The sequence below is a fragment of the Eulemur rufifrons genome, chromosome 18, assembly GCF_041146395.1.
Source record: "Eulemur rufifrons isolate Redbay chromosome 18, OSU_ERuf_1, whole genome shotgun sequence".
NCBI lineage: Eukaryota > Metazoa > Chordata > Mammalia > Primates > Lemuridae > Eulemur > Eulemur rufifrons.
Genome location: NC_091000.1, coordinates 33,724,445 through 33,738,527, shown reverse-complemented (window position 1 = coordinate 33,738,527; position 14,083 = coordinate 33,724,445). Strand labels below are relative to the sequence as shown.

The following is a 14,083-nucleotide window of genomic DNA, read 5'->3' as shown; positions in this document are numbered from 1 at the left end:
TACTAGTATTAATAAGTGAACTTAACAATATTGTGGGATACAAAAACCAACTACATTTCTATACACTAACAGTGACCACTTGGAAAACAAGTATCTTTTAAAATTGCCATCCAGAAATAAAATATTATACTTAGGAAAATTTAACAAAAATTGCCCCTGACCTCTATACTGAAAACTGCAAAACAGTACTGGGAGAAATTAAAGATCTAAATACATGGAAAATCATGTTCATGAAATGTAAGGGTCTATATTGATAATGTTGACCTATGAGGGTTGGGGAGGAGGGGCATTGTTTGTTAAAAATAAATTGATTCTAAAATTTATATGGAAATACAAAGGATCTACAATAGCCAAAACAATTTTTAAAAGAACAGAGGATTTACAACACCTGACTAAAGCTATAACAAATCACTGTAAATATGGAATTGGCAAAAGGACAAAGAGATGGAAGAGAATAGGGTATCTAGAAATAGACCTACACATATACAGTCGAAGGATTTTTGAAAAAGGTGCCAGAACAATTAAATAAGAGAAAAGTCTTTATCGACAAATGGTGCTGGAAATACTGGTTATTTAGCTGGGAAAAAAATAAACAACCGTCAACCCCCATACCTCACACCGTACACCACACCCTCCCCCCCAAAAAAATCTTCACATGTCACAGACTAATTATAAAGCTTTTATAAGAAAACATGGGAAAATGTCCTCAAAACCTCAGAGCAAAAAAAGATTTCTTAGCAAAAATCTGTACCAATAAAATTTTTTAAAACTGATAAATTCAACCTCAAATTAAAATGTTCTTCTCATCAAAAGACACTGTTTAGAAATAGAGGAGGAGACAAAAATGGCGGAGTGGAGGTAACCTCCTGGATTCCTGCTCCCAGAGAGGGAGGCGTAGATCTCAGTCTGCTACACATGAGTGGATCGCTCCCCCGTGAGAACAGCATTGTAAATCAGCAGAGAAGCAGCGTGGGACACAAAAAGCAGGCAAAAGAAAAGGTTTGTTTTTGTAATTCTGTTGATGATTCTTTTCTTAAAACAATAAATACTACTAAAAATAATAATGATGAAACGCAATTACAGTCATAACATTTGGAGAAAGATGAGTGGTAACCCTGTGAAATATAAAAATATCTTGTAAAACTATTATAAAATTTTGATAGTGGTAAGAAAATGGACTTAAAGATTCCTCAGAAGCAGAGCCTTCTTTATATGGGATTATAATATAAAATAAAAGAAACAAGGCAAGATATACATTACTCAATAAATGAAGTTAAATGAAGTGACTAAAGAAATACTATCGCCTTCTTTACATCATATATTAAAATAAGCTTTGGATAGATCATAATTCAATGTAAAACATGAAATCATGAAAACATGGATCATTTGGTTTAACATTTGTAATATTTATATAAATACAGAAATGGACAAATTCTATAAGCACAGAAGCTATGGAAGCCATCAAAAAATACAAAGAAAATGTAATTCAACTACCTACAAGATACTTTTATTAATCAAAACACAAAGAAATTTAAAAGGCAAATAATGGAGAAAAATCATAACAAATATTACAAAGAATTAATAAATCAGTTATTAGATACTATCTGTTCTAGTAGAACAAGATCAATATATAGTTAAGCATCTTTATCATCAACTACGTATGAAAACAATTATCTTAGAAGAGGAAAAATTAGAAAGTAGAGAGTCTTCCATTAAATAATAATTATTTTCTGTGTGATATTTCAATTAAACTGTTTTCAGAGCCGTATGTTAAAGCACATTTACATAACCTATACATCACTAAACAAACCCAATTTATTATTCTTATTGCTATTATTATATCTAGCTTTTATTTAGGCTTTCTTTTGTTTTAGCAACACTACCACTACCACTAGCTCATCTCCGCTACATTTTATCATTTGTATAATGCATGGTTTTTATGGATAAAATAAATGTGACTAAAAATGAAAAAAAAGACACTTAAGAAATAATAAAGACGCAAGCCACAGATACGAGAAAGCATTCATAATTATTGTATCTGATGAAGGATTTATATTCAGAATATGTAAAGAATTCCTACAATTCAATAACAAAAAGACCAACAACATAATTTTTTAAATTGGCAAAAATTTGAATAAGTACCTCACAAAAGAAATATAAATGGCCAATAAGCACATAAAAAAGTGTTCAACGTCATTAAGTCAAAATCGGCTAAAATGAAAACGATCAACATAATCAAAGGCTGGTAAGGAAGTGGAGCAACTGGAATTCTCACACATTGCTGCTGGGAGGGTAAAACTACTATGGAAAACTCGATTTCCTAAAAAGTCAAAAATGCATAACCATAACCCAGCAATCCCACTCCAATGTATTTATCCAAGACAAATGAAAACCTGTGTCCACAAAAGCCCGTGTATAAAATTGTGCATTCCAGGTTATTCACAAAAGCTAAAAAAATTTTCTGTGTCACATACTCCAGTGTCCTCGGCACACATTTCAAAAATAAATCCATATTAATGTCAATCTAGATTTGCACTTAAATATCAAAACCAATATAAAATGTGGCTTTCAATACATTACTATCAATCATACCATCTTTAGGGCAAAATCTTACACTCTATGAAAACCGCAAAAGCCTGTACACAAGAAATGCTGTTTCTAATTCTACCTACTCCATGTCCCACCAATGCCACTTAAATTCTTTTAAGATAACTTCCTCTCCTAGTCTCTCTGTACGCTGCAATCTCAGTAGAATTCTTGAATGACTCACCATCTCTGAAACGATAAAGCCACACAGAGCCCTTTCCATTTGGCTTTCCTTCATCTCCTGTGCTACAGCCAAATTAAGCTACTGTCATGCTTTTTTAACTGAAATGCACACCTTATAAATATATTCACATAAAAGACAACAGTACGCTCTCGTTCAATTTCACAAACATTTGTTGGAGTCTCTGCCTTATCAAATGCTTTAAAGGAGGACTTCTCAACAGTGGCACTACTGACATTTCAGACCAGATGATGCCTTGTTGCGAGGGCTGTCCTGTGTGCCGTAGCATGTTTAGAAGCATGGCTGCCCTCTACCCACTAGATGTGTGTAGCAACTGCCCGTCCTCCTCCAATCTGCCACCCCCACACACACTCACGACAATCAAAATGTCTCCAGATATTGCCAAATGTCCCCTGGGAACAGAATCTCCCACAGTTGAGAACCTCATGTTGATTTAAAGAATCAACATGTTTTCTCAGGACTTCCTGTGATTCCTTTTACCCTGGTCCTCCCTTCCTCTGAGGTGCCAAACTGTTCCCCAATCTTCAAGAGTCAATTTAAGACTGGGCACAGTGGCTCACACCTGTAATCCTAGCACTCTAGGAGGCCGAGGCGGGTGGATTGCTCGAGGTCAGGAGTTCGAGACCAGCCTGAACAACAGCGAGACCCCATCTCTACTAAAAAAAATATAGAAAGAAATGATTTGGACAGCTAAAAATATAGATAGAAAAAATTAGCCAGGCATGGTGGCACATGCCTGTAGTCCCAGCTACTTGGGAGGCTGAGGCAGGAGGATTGCTTGAGCCCAAGAGTTTTAGGTTGCTGTGAGCTAGGCTGACATCACGGTACTCTAGTCCGGGCAACAGAGTGAGACTCTGTCTCAAAAAAAAAAAAAAAAAAGGCAATTTAAAAATCCTTTTCTCTAGTAAGCTTTTCCAGTCAGCCTCACAGACTCTAACGCTTCTCAGCTCCCACAGCACCTTAGGCCTCCAAACTGCCATTTGCTTCTAAACCCTCGTAGTCTGTGGGTTTCCATAAGGTCAGGCCTTTTAAGTTGCTGGTTTATTCTCGTACCCCCAGTGCCAAACACAGTCAACAATTGTCTAGGTGCCTGGATGAGATGCACTATAAAACATTTACAAATATTAGCACAGTTAATGTGCTACATAAATATTCTTATTCAGTCCAATTGCAAGGGCTTCTGGAAGCAACATGCTCTTAACTCCTTTACAGTGAGAAACAGCACAGCACTGCACCCAGATGCTAAATAAAGTCGTTGTTATAAAAGCACTCTAAAATGTCTAATGCGTCAGATACATAGGTGATTTCCTCCTCTCATCGTCATGAAAATATATGAGTGAATCATAAAAGGAAGCAGCATCTTGCCATCGTTTCAAGAGTGATGTACGAGAACTAGGCAAAAAATCAAACCAAATATGATATTTGAAATGTCAGATTAATGAGAGCAAAATGAGAAGCACTTTCTTTAAGCAGTGCCTGAATGCGATGTGTGGGAGAACTTTCACAGAATGGTAATTATTTATCAAGCAAATGTGTGGGGGTCATAGCACAATGTGGCACGTGGCAAGCATGCCCAAGAAGCTAAAAGCACATTACATAACAGAATTGTTGGGGCGGGGGAAGGGTGCTATGTCGCCCTTTGGGGAAGAAAGCTACACCTCCCGACAGGCTACAGCTTGCCATGGAGAAGACAACTATACAAAACACTATTTCTTCAACCTAAAATGAGTGACATGATCATGATTGGCCTCAAGTAGTGAATGTTTATGGTCATTTAAGACCCCTATTTTAGTTATGGTAGGTATTTATTTGCAGCTGTGTTGCTCTGTTTAAAAACGCTTTACTGAGATATAATTCATACCCTAAAATTTACCCAAAGTATACAATTTGATATATTCACAGACTTGTGTAACCATCACCAAAATCAATTTTAGAACATTTTTATCACCCCAGAAAAAAGACCCATTCCCGTTAGCCATCACTCGCCCATTTCCCTCCAAACCCCCAGACCTAGGCAACCATGAATTTACCATCTACATAGACTGGCCTCTTCTGGACACTTTGTATAAATGTAGTTACATAATTCGTGGTCTTTTATGACTGGCTTCTTTCACTTAGAATAGTGTTTTCAAGGTTCAATAACACTGTAGCATGTACTAGTTCTCTTTTATTGCTAAATCATTTTTCATCGTATGGATGTACCACATTTTATTTATCCATTCATCAGTTAGTAGACATTTAGATGGTCTCTACTTTTTGGCTATTATGAATAATTCTTCTATGAAATTCATGTATACGTTTTTGTGTTGAGAAAAGAAAAACAGCTCAGAGCAATCTGAGCTGTGTGAGGTACGCAGGCCCAGAGAGACACGAGTTTGGGACTTCAGTCATCCTTCCCCAACCCCCAGCTGGGGGCAACTGTCCATTTTGTTCCTGACTAGGTGTCTCACCCATTATGTCCAAGTTCCTAGAATCTGTGATACAAGGACCAATATTTTATGTTATTTTGATGTAAATTCTTGGTAAACAACTCAGGAACTGCCTCTTCTTTTCCTTTAAAAATCCACTTGTAACTGCTGCTAATCAGAATGTATTTTCTGGGCAACTTGAATCTATGCTCCCAGGTTGCAATCCTCAAGCATGGCCCAAATAAACTCTCTACTTGTATTAATTTTGCTTCAGCTTCTTCCTTTTAGGTTGACCAGATAGACATAAGTTTTCATTTCTCTTGAATATATACCTAGAAGCAGAATTTCTGGGTCAGATGGCAATGTTGTTTAACTTTTTGAAGAACTGCCAAACTGTTTTTTCCAAAGCAGCTATACCATTTCAAATTCCCACCCTCAGCATATGAGGGTTCCAATTTTTCCACTTCCTCGCCAGCACTTGTTATCTGACTCTTTATAGCCATCCTAGTGGGTACAAACTCGTATCTAATTATGGTTTTGGTTTGCATTCCCCTAATAGCTAAACAATGCTAAGCATCCTTTCATGTGCTTATTAGCCAACTGTATACTTTCTTTGGAGAAATGTCTAATTCAAATCTTTTGACCGTTTTTAAATTTTATTTGTCTTTTTATTACAGAGTTATAAGAGTTCTTTTTATATTCTGGAAACAAGTCCCTTATCAGACATACAATTTTCAAGTATTTTCTCCCATCCTGTAAGGTTGTCTTTTTGCTTTTTTGATGTTCATAGACCATGTGTTCTTAAATGCTGCTTCTCAGCTAAGAAAATATTCAAAGCAACCTTTTAGTGACTTGAGGGAGAAAGAAATGAAGTACACATCCATCTAGCCATTGATAATCAAGGCAGTAATGGCTAGTTGGGCCCCCCACCACCATACCCCAATTAGCCATTCTTCTCTTTGTTGTAATAGATTTCCTAAGTATTAGAACAGCACATGGACGTCTGAAAACAGAAGACAGCAATTTCCCATGGATTTAAAAGCCTCCCTTGCAACTAGGAGTAATCACTTAACTCCATTCAGGCCAACGGTATGCGAGCAAGAGTGTGTGCAACCACTGGAAAGCGTTCCTACAGCAAGAGGCATGCTACATGATACACGGGCAGTGCTACATGGTCTCTTGGACCTGAGGTGACTGGGAAGGTAAACCATGCCCAAGAGAGAGCGGGATTATATCAACCCTGATCTGGCCATCTCTAGGCTTCCCAAACAAGAGACAAAGTAAACTTTGACACTGTTTAACACATCTTATTTTGACTTATATTACATGCAACCAAATCTGGTCAGAACAGATGCCACAATGAACTGCAAACTCTTGATTTATATTTACACAGATCAAATGCACACCCAGGCTCCATTCTGCAGTTTATAAATATCATCCACTGTCACAATGCGACCTGACTGCTCTTCCAACACAAGATATTAAAAACAGCAAAAATGAATACTTGGAAAGAAGATAAAATATATTTATGTTATACATATGCAATCATTGCTATATGAAGGTACCCAATAGGACTTCTGTACAAACTCCATCAAAGATCCATTTACACTACCCACACACTCCAAAATGGGTTAAGTTTATTTTTCTTTAAGCAGAAGGAAAACACTGCAGTTCACTGTGTAGCAGCGTGGTACAGAAGAAAAGGATGGCTGACTGACAGTTGCTTGATTGAATCTAATCCCAGTTCTGTCACTGCTGAGCAACAATTCAATTTCATTTAATCCAGTACAAATTTGGTAAATGGCCACCATATATGAGGCATTACAATTGTAGTACCAAGTAATACTAAGTAAGACAATGTTCCCACCCTCATGGAATTTATAATCTAGTAGACAAGGAACAAATTACTTATCATTCCCAGTAGTCTGCTTGGTCAGGAATCAGGGAAACAGACAAGAGAAGAACCCATCTCATTCACGCTTTTCACTAAATAATGCCTTCAAAGCCCCAGAATCAGAGACCTCAAAGTACAAGCACCCCCTGCCAGCAGATTTTGCTCCACAACTGGGAGACGAACAGCAAGACATGTACGGTAGGGGATGGCAGGAAACTAAGCCCCCCCAGCAAACACTATCCACTGATAACACCAAACCCGAATAGAAATGAGGAAATAAACTAAAAAAACCAAACAAAAACACCAGGAGTGTGTAATTAGGAAAGAAAGGGTGAAGGGGAACTAATCCTGAAGACTCAAGGAGACGTATACATGAAGAAAATTATTTTCCAAGTAACCCAAACCTTCAGAAAAAAATGGACTTATAATAAGCATATATTACCTTGGAAAGAAGTAAAGATTTGTACCTTAGTATTTCTATGGTATGACTGAATCCCTATACCTATATAAAATGCTGGATCCCACAAAAAGAGCATCCCTTCCTATCCCAAGAATTCTTGGGAAATTTACAAAAACCAATCACTATCCCCCAGTGTTTGAAATGCCTATGAGACATCCCAGAAGCAATACTGAGTAGGCACCTAAATTTAAGAACCTAGAATTCAGGCAAGAGATCTAGATAGAGATAATAAATTTGAGAGTTACCAACACATGGATGGGACTGAAGGCTGGACAGCATCACAAGGGAACATGAGTGGAAAGAGACAAGATCTTAGGACTGAGGCCCAGAGAACTCCAACATCAAGAGGGCTGGGAAACACAGAACTGGCAAAGGAGTTAAAAAAAAAAAAAAAAAAAAATGGAAAAGCCATTGAGGTGGGAGAAAAACAGGGAGGTGTGACGTCCTTGATCCAAGTGATGCGAGTGTAACTTGGAGGAGAGAGTGACGAGCCGTGTCAGTGAGGCTGCCAGGAAAGACTGAGCGCTGAAGATTGACCACTGGGCCCGGCCACACCGAGACCACCGATGACCTCAGCAAATGCAATTGTGGGGCAACGGCTGGAGTGGAGAGAGCACAACAGAGCAGAGCAGGAAAGAAATTTGAGACCATAAACATAATAGCTTTTTGAAGAATTTTTGCTGTTCATGTAGATGAAAGGGAAGGTTTGTTTCATTGTTGATAATGGTTGTGGTAGATTTGGGTTTTTTGGTTTAAGATGAATGAAATAAGAGCACTTCGCACGCAGATGAGAGGCAAACTAATGTCATCAAGAAAGAAAAAGAAGAGTTGCTTGAGCAATATCCTGAGAGCAGTGGTCCCCAACCTTTTTGGCACCAAGCACCAGTTTCATGGAAGACAATTTTTCCAACAACAGGGGTGGCGGGGAGGATGGTTTCAGGATGATTCACGTGCATTACATTTATTGTGCAGTCAAACCTGCTAATGATAATCTGTATTTGCAGCCACTCCCCAGTGCTAGCATCACCGCCTCAGCTCCACCTCAGACCATCAGGCGTTAGATTCCCATAAGGAGCACCCAACCTAGATCCCTCACATGCTCAGTTTGCAGTAGGGTTCAAGCTCCTATGAGAATTTAATGTATCCGCTGATCTGACAGGAGGCAGAGCTTATGCGGTGATGCAAACAATGGGGAGCAGCTGTAAATACAGGTGAAGCTTCATTTTCTTGCCCACTGCTCACCTCCTGCTGTGCAGCCTGATTCCTAACAGGCCGTGGACCAGTATCAGTCCATGGGCCAGGGACGGGGGACTGCAGTCTGGAGAAGAGGAGAGAGGATGGGAAAAGTGAATGGAAGCAATGGAACAGAAAGATAGGGAACACAGCTCTCACAGTAATGGAGGAAAGACAGGGTATCTGGGCACTGATGGGGGCTGGGGGGGCGGATGTATACAGCAGGGAAAGAGCTCTTGTTATTGCTTCTACTTCTCAACAAAATAGGATACAAATTCATCAGGAAAGGGAGGCAGTGTCAGAGGCTAAAAAAAGAGGAAAATATGAAACATTCATCAACTGAAAGAATGAAGGAACTAAGAAAACATGGCATGATTAGTGGTTAGCATTAATGGCCTGTTTGAGGCTAGTGGTCATGTATTTGACGGGATCCCAATGAATGTGGTAGAATGTCTCTCTCCAGAAAGAGAGAAGGCAGAACTGAATCTTACCTAAATTAGGGTTGTGCTAACAGGTATAACAAAGAAGAAAAAGGGCAATGGAGTTGGGAGTATCAAAAAGGGACTATAGGCCGGGCGCGGTGGCTCACGCCTGTAATCCTAGCACTCTGGGAGGCCGAGGCGGGTGGATCGCTCGAGGTCAGGAGTTCGAGACCAGCCTGAGCAAGAGCGAGACCCCGTCTCTACTAAAAATAGAAAGAAATTATATGGACAACTAAAATATATATATACAAAAAATTAGCCGGGCATGGTGGCTCATGCCTGTAGTCCCAGCTACTCGGGAGGCTGAGGCAGTAGGATCGCTTAAGCCCAGGAGTTTGAGGTTGCTGTGAGCTAGACTGACGCCACGGCACTCACTCCAGCCCGGGCAACAGAGTGAGACTCTGTCTCGAAAAAAAAAAAAAAAAGGGACTATAATGACTATGAAATTTAAACTAGTTAAGGAGGGAAGAGCACAAGGCAGCTGAGGCGCTGTAGGATCAGCTGATTACAGGTCTTCACTGGGAGATCTAGCAGGTTCTTACTAGGAAAGAGTCAGCAGGGAAGGACAGAAGGTGGTATCAGAAAGAGAAAGGTTTGCAGTCCAGATCCCCAAGGGACTGCAGCTCCTAATGACAAGGTCTAAGAATGATCACAGGAGGGAATGACTATGGTGTGGTAAAGAACCAGATCATCGAAGGGGAGGAGTTTAAGGAGGCAACAAGCAGAGTGCTGAATGGATCATCTGAAATGATACTGAAATTACCAAGAATTATAAAAAGAGTAGAATTGGAGATCTGTAGATTAAGTACCCCTCTCATCTGAAATGCATAGGACCAGAACTGTTTTGGATTTTGGGATTCTTCAGATTTTGGAATATTTGCATACACATAGTAAGATATCTTGGGGATGGGACCCAAATCTAAATATGAAATTCATTTGTGTTTCATGTACACCTTATACGCATGGGCTGAAGGTAATTTTACACAATATGTTTAATAGTTTTGTACAAGAGCCAGGCATAGTGGCTGATGCCTGTAATTCTAACACTTTGGGAGGCTGAGGTGGGAGGATCACTTGAGGCCACAAGTTCGAGGCCAGCCTAGGCAACACAGCAAAACCCCGTCTCTACAAAAAAATGAAAAATAAGAAAATCAGCCAGGCATGATGGTGCACACCTGTAGTCCCAGCTACTCATGGAGGCTGAGGCAGGAGGCTGAGGCAGGAGGATCATGTGAGCCCAGGAGTTTGAGGCTGCAGTGAGCTATCATGGCATCACTGCACTCCAGCCTGGGTGACAGAGTGAGACTTCATCTCTAAAAATAATATTAATAATAATAATGATAATTTTGTGCATGAAATAAAGTTTTGACTACAACCCATCACATGAGATCAAGTGTGGAATTTTCCACTTGTGGCATTCATGCTGGTGCTCAAGAAGTTTTGGATTTTGGAGCATTGAGAATTCAGATGTTCAGATTAGGGATGCTTAACCTGAACCATGTAAGAAGCTGAAGATTCTAAAAGCAGTTCAAAACACAGAAAAAGGTAAGAAAAATACATGTAGTAGAGAGATACACTTTGAGGGCGAAAGCATGAAAATGGACAGATACAGAAAGAGAGCAAAGACAACCAAAGGAAATGACAACATTTATGGAGCAATGGCTCAACTGGGGAGGACCGAGAGATTTGAGGAGAACCAGAACAGTTCACTGTCATGGAAGTCAAAGGATGGAGAGTTTCAGGAGGTCAAAGGTCAACACCAAGTCAAATGCTGTTGTAGCTGACAAGCACTGTCCCCAATTTCCTATTGGGTTTCTCTTTTCAATGATCCACAGCAATGTAACTCAACATGACCTGAATTTACCACCCTCCCCCATTCTTATTCCTCCTTTGTTTCCCATCTTAGTAAATGGCACCATTTAGTTAGTCAAGCCAGAATCTTGACCTCCTTGACCCTATACTCCAACACCCAGTTTATCCCTGAAAGTCTCCCTCCGATGGATCCGCTAGCCTCCACTGCCCTCTCACCCTCTCCTTAAACTACTCGCTCCTTTCCACTCTTGCCTCCTCCAAATCTTTCATCTATCCTGCCAGAGTGAGCTTTGAGAAATGCAAAAATAAATATGTAACGTGCTGCCCTGCTTAAAACCATCTGATGGATTAAAGCTCAAAAACTTCAAGTTCAGGCCCTTACCCCATCTCAAACCTCCTCTCCCTGGCCCTTTGCTCCAGCGATGCTGGCTGCCTCTGGGGACCCCAAATGGATCACGGCCTCTCCTGTCTCCAGGCCTCCACATGTGACTCTCACTCTGCCTGGCCTATGAGTCTCCTGGGAGGGAGAGTCTGATACACTGACGTCGAGAATAAATTCCTGGCCTCATCATCAACTGTGGCCTTAAGGCAGGTTGTCATGGTGGAAACAGTGCTCCTGGGGCATCCTGCTTCCTTTTCCCTCCGTCCCACTCCCACCAACTCACTGTACAAGTTGTCTACATCAGAAATGCCTTGCAAACGATAAACTTTTACGGAAATGTTAATGCGGTAAAAAAAAAAAAAAAGAAGAAGAAGAAGAAAAAATTAAAGAAAAGAAATAGAAATTAATCCCAGACAAGTGGTAACACTGACACAAACTTTTTTCTTCTTTTCCTTCCTCCTCTCTGGCAAAGATTCTTTATTAAATGAAAGTCATACAATAAGAAAAAAATAGTCTTTGAATAAACAGAAAATTTGCCTAACCTCCTCTATCACATATGAAGGATCTAGACTAAAAATTCCCACACATGAAAATAACGTTCTGCATTAACAGCTACCCACCACTCCTTTTTAGCTTTGCAACCCACTTCCTCACTCTCACTCGCTGTTATCCTTGTGCCACAAATTAGGCTGGGATCAACAGTGGAATGCTCCAGGGTTATTTTTTACATGACAACACTGGTTAGAATGACTTTCAGCTTCAGCCAAGATGAAACTATCACTCCATAGCTAAACACAGTGACCAAGACTAAACAGCTTATAATGAATACACAGCCTGGAAATGGAATTAGTTAACATTCTTTCAGGCCACGGAGATCTCCCAGTTGCAACTAATCTCTGTTTTTTTTAAATCATTTTTAAACACGACTCTTTCATTATGTCCAATAATTGTAGTAACTTACCGGTCAGCAGCTTCTATGTCAAAACAAAACCTTCTGTCAATGGAGTCTGTGTGCCTTTTGGTACATTCTTTCAAAAAGAACACCTCTCCATCCCCCTGCAAATAATCATTTTAGACATTCTCAAAAACTATAGTATAAGCATAAACACACTGAGCCTCACTACATTGAAGGGTGGGAAGCCAAGGCCCAAGATTTTAAGTCCCCTCTCTTTATTCTGTTTCAAACTAATTTAAACACTATTTAGAATCTAAACTCTTAATCTTTTCTTGTTATTCTCACGTTCTTTAGGTTTTCTAGGTGATACACTGATTATAATGACATTAAACAAAACCTCACCAATGCTAATTTTAAAAGGTAGATTAACAGTAGTTTCCAGATGCAAAAATATTTGTTACTCTTATACTGTTTAAACAGTGAAAATTTGTTTTTATTTCACATTATGTTATACCCTATGTCATAGTCAATATGTGACCTTTTCTGACCTATAAAAACTGCAATTCCATATGGATCATCCCAAAAGTACACTAAGGGCCCTACATCAGGTACTGTGGTAACCGAAAGCTAAAACCACTCAGTCTATGCAGTTTTCCTCTTTCCTACGTGAATCACCCTGGATTTATCTTTACGTAATTTTTTTTTTAATATGGCCCCATTTTATGTCACTTAAACCATCCTCGCTAAGAGCATTAAAAAGAGGTAGGAGACTAAAGACAGAAGCAATGCAAGAATGCAGGTACTCAGTAAAGACCAACTATAAGTTGTCTGAGTACACACCTCTAAAACATGTTAATATTTTCCAGAATATGAGAATGTCTAATATCAAATAAGCATTCAAGTATATAACTATTCAAAATATCAATTAGATTGCAAAATGTATTTTTCCATTATTTGGAGGCTAAAACAGAAAGACATCACTAAGCAGAAACGTCTTAGGACTTGAATTAGTTCTGATAGGAAGTTGACTCAAGACTGATGCTCAATCTTAACCCCATCAGCCTTTAAGAGTGACATCCTTATGTCGTTCTCTTCCCCATGACCCTGACTTTCCATGCCTATGTCATTATCACATAAATGTTTTTACTGCAAACTGCTTTAAATATTTTTCGGGAACAAGCAAAGTATATGTAAACAGGCGTGAACGTGGGCTAATTCTGTATTCACCGCAGCAAAACTATACCCATCTACCCAGCAAGCAATGAATTGACCTGCTTTCCTAAAATGTGTTACCAATTATGTTCAATATCGGTGGGAAGAGCTTTGTCTCCAGACCATTGATTACTGTTATGAGATGCAGCTTCTATTTAAGACACACATAAAGATTACTTTTCCCACACAGCCAACTCCCTGAGGTCTTCGTGCTCTTTCGTTACTATTATGCTTTTGCTTTGCTATTTATTTCTTTGATGGGTAGTCAACTAAATGGGGAATACCTAATGAGAACTTTGTAAGTCTAACTGAACAACAGTGAAATTCATCACAGATCACTCTACTTTATAATGGTTTCCGGCTGCGAATACATGTGTGCGAGTGACATCAAACGATTCTACTGTTCTCTTACCAAAAACTCCGACTCTAAAAACCCATGCATGCAACTCAGAAAACACAGAAAATTCATCTGGTTTCTGGCCGATTTCATTTAGAAACAAAAGAAAAGATTTTCATC

At 39.3% G+C, this 14,083-nt stretch overlaps 1 protein-coding gene across 1 annotated transcript in view; it reads right to left on the bottom strand.

The window, feature by feature from the left end:
* Positions 1-14,083, bottom strand: part of ARHGAP10 (Rho GTPase activating protein 10) — a 284,652-nt gene that overhangs the window by 150,575 nt on the left and 119,994 nt on the right. Inside the window, exon 10 of the mRNA XM_069493709.1 lies at positions 12,421-12,515. Within this exon, the coding sequence (XP_069349810.1) occupies positions 12,421-12,515 (95 nt within the window). The remainder of the gene's footprint in view (positions 1-12,420; positions 12,516-14,083) is intronic.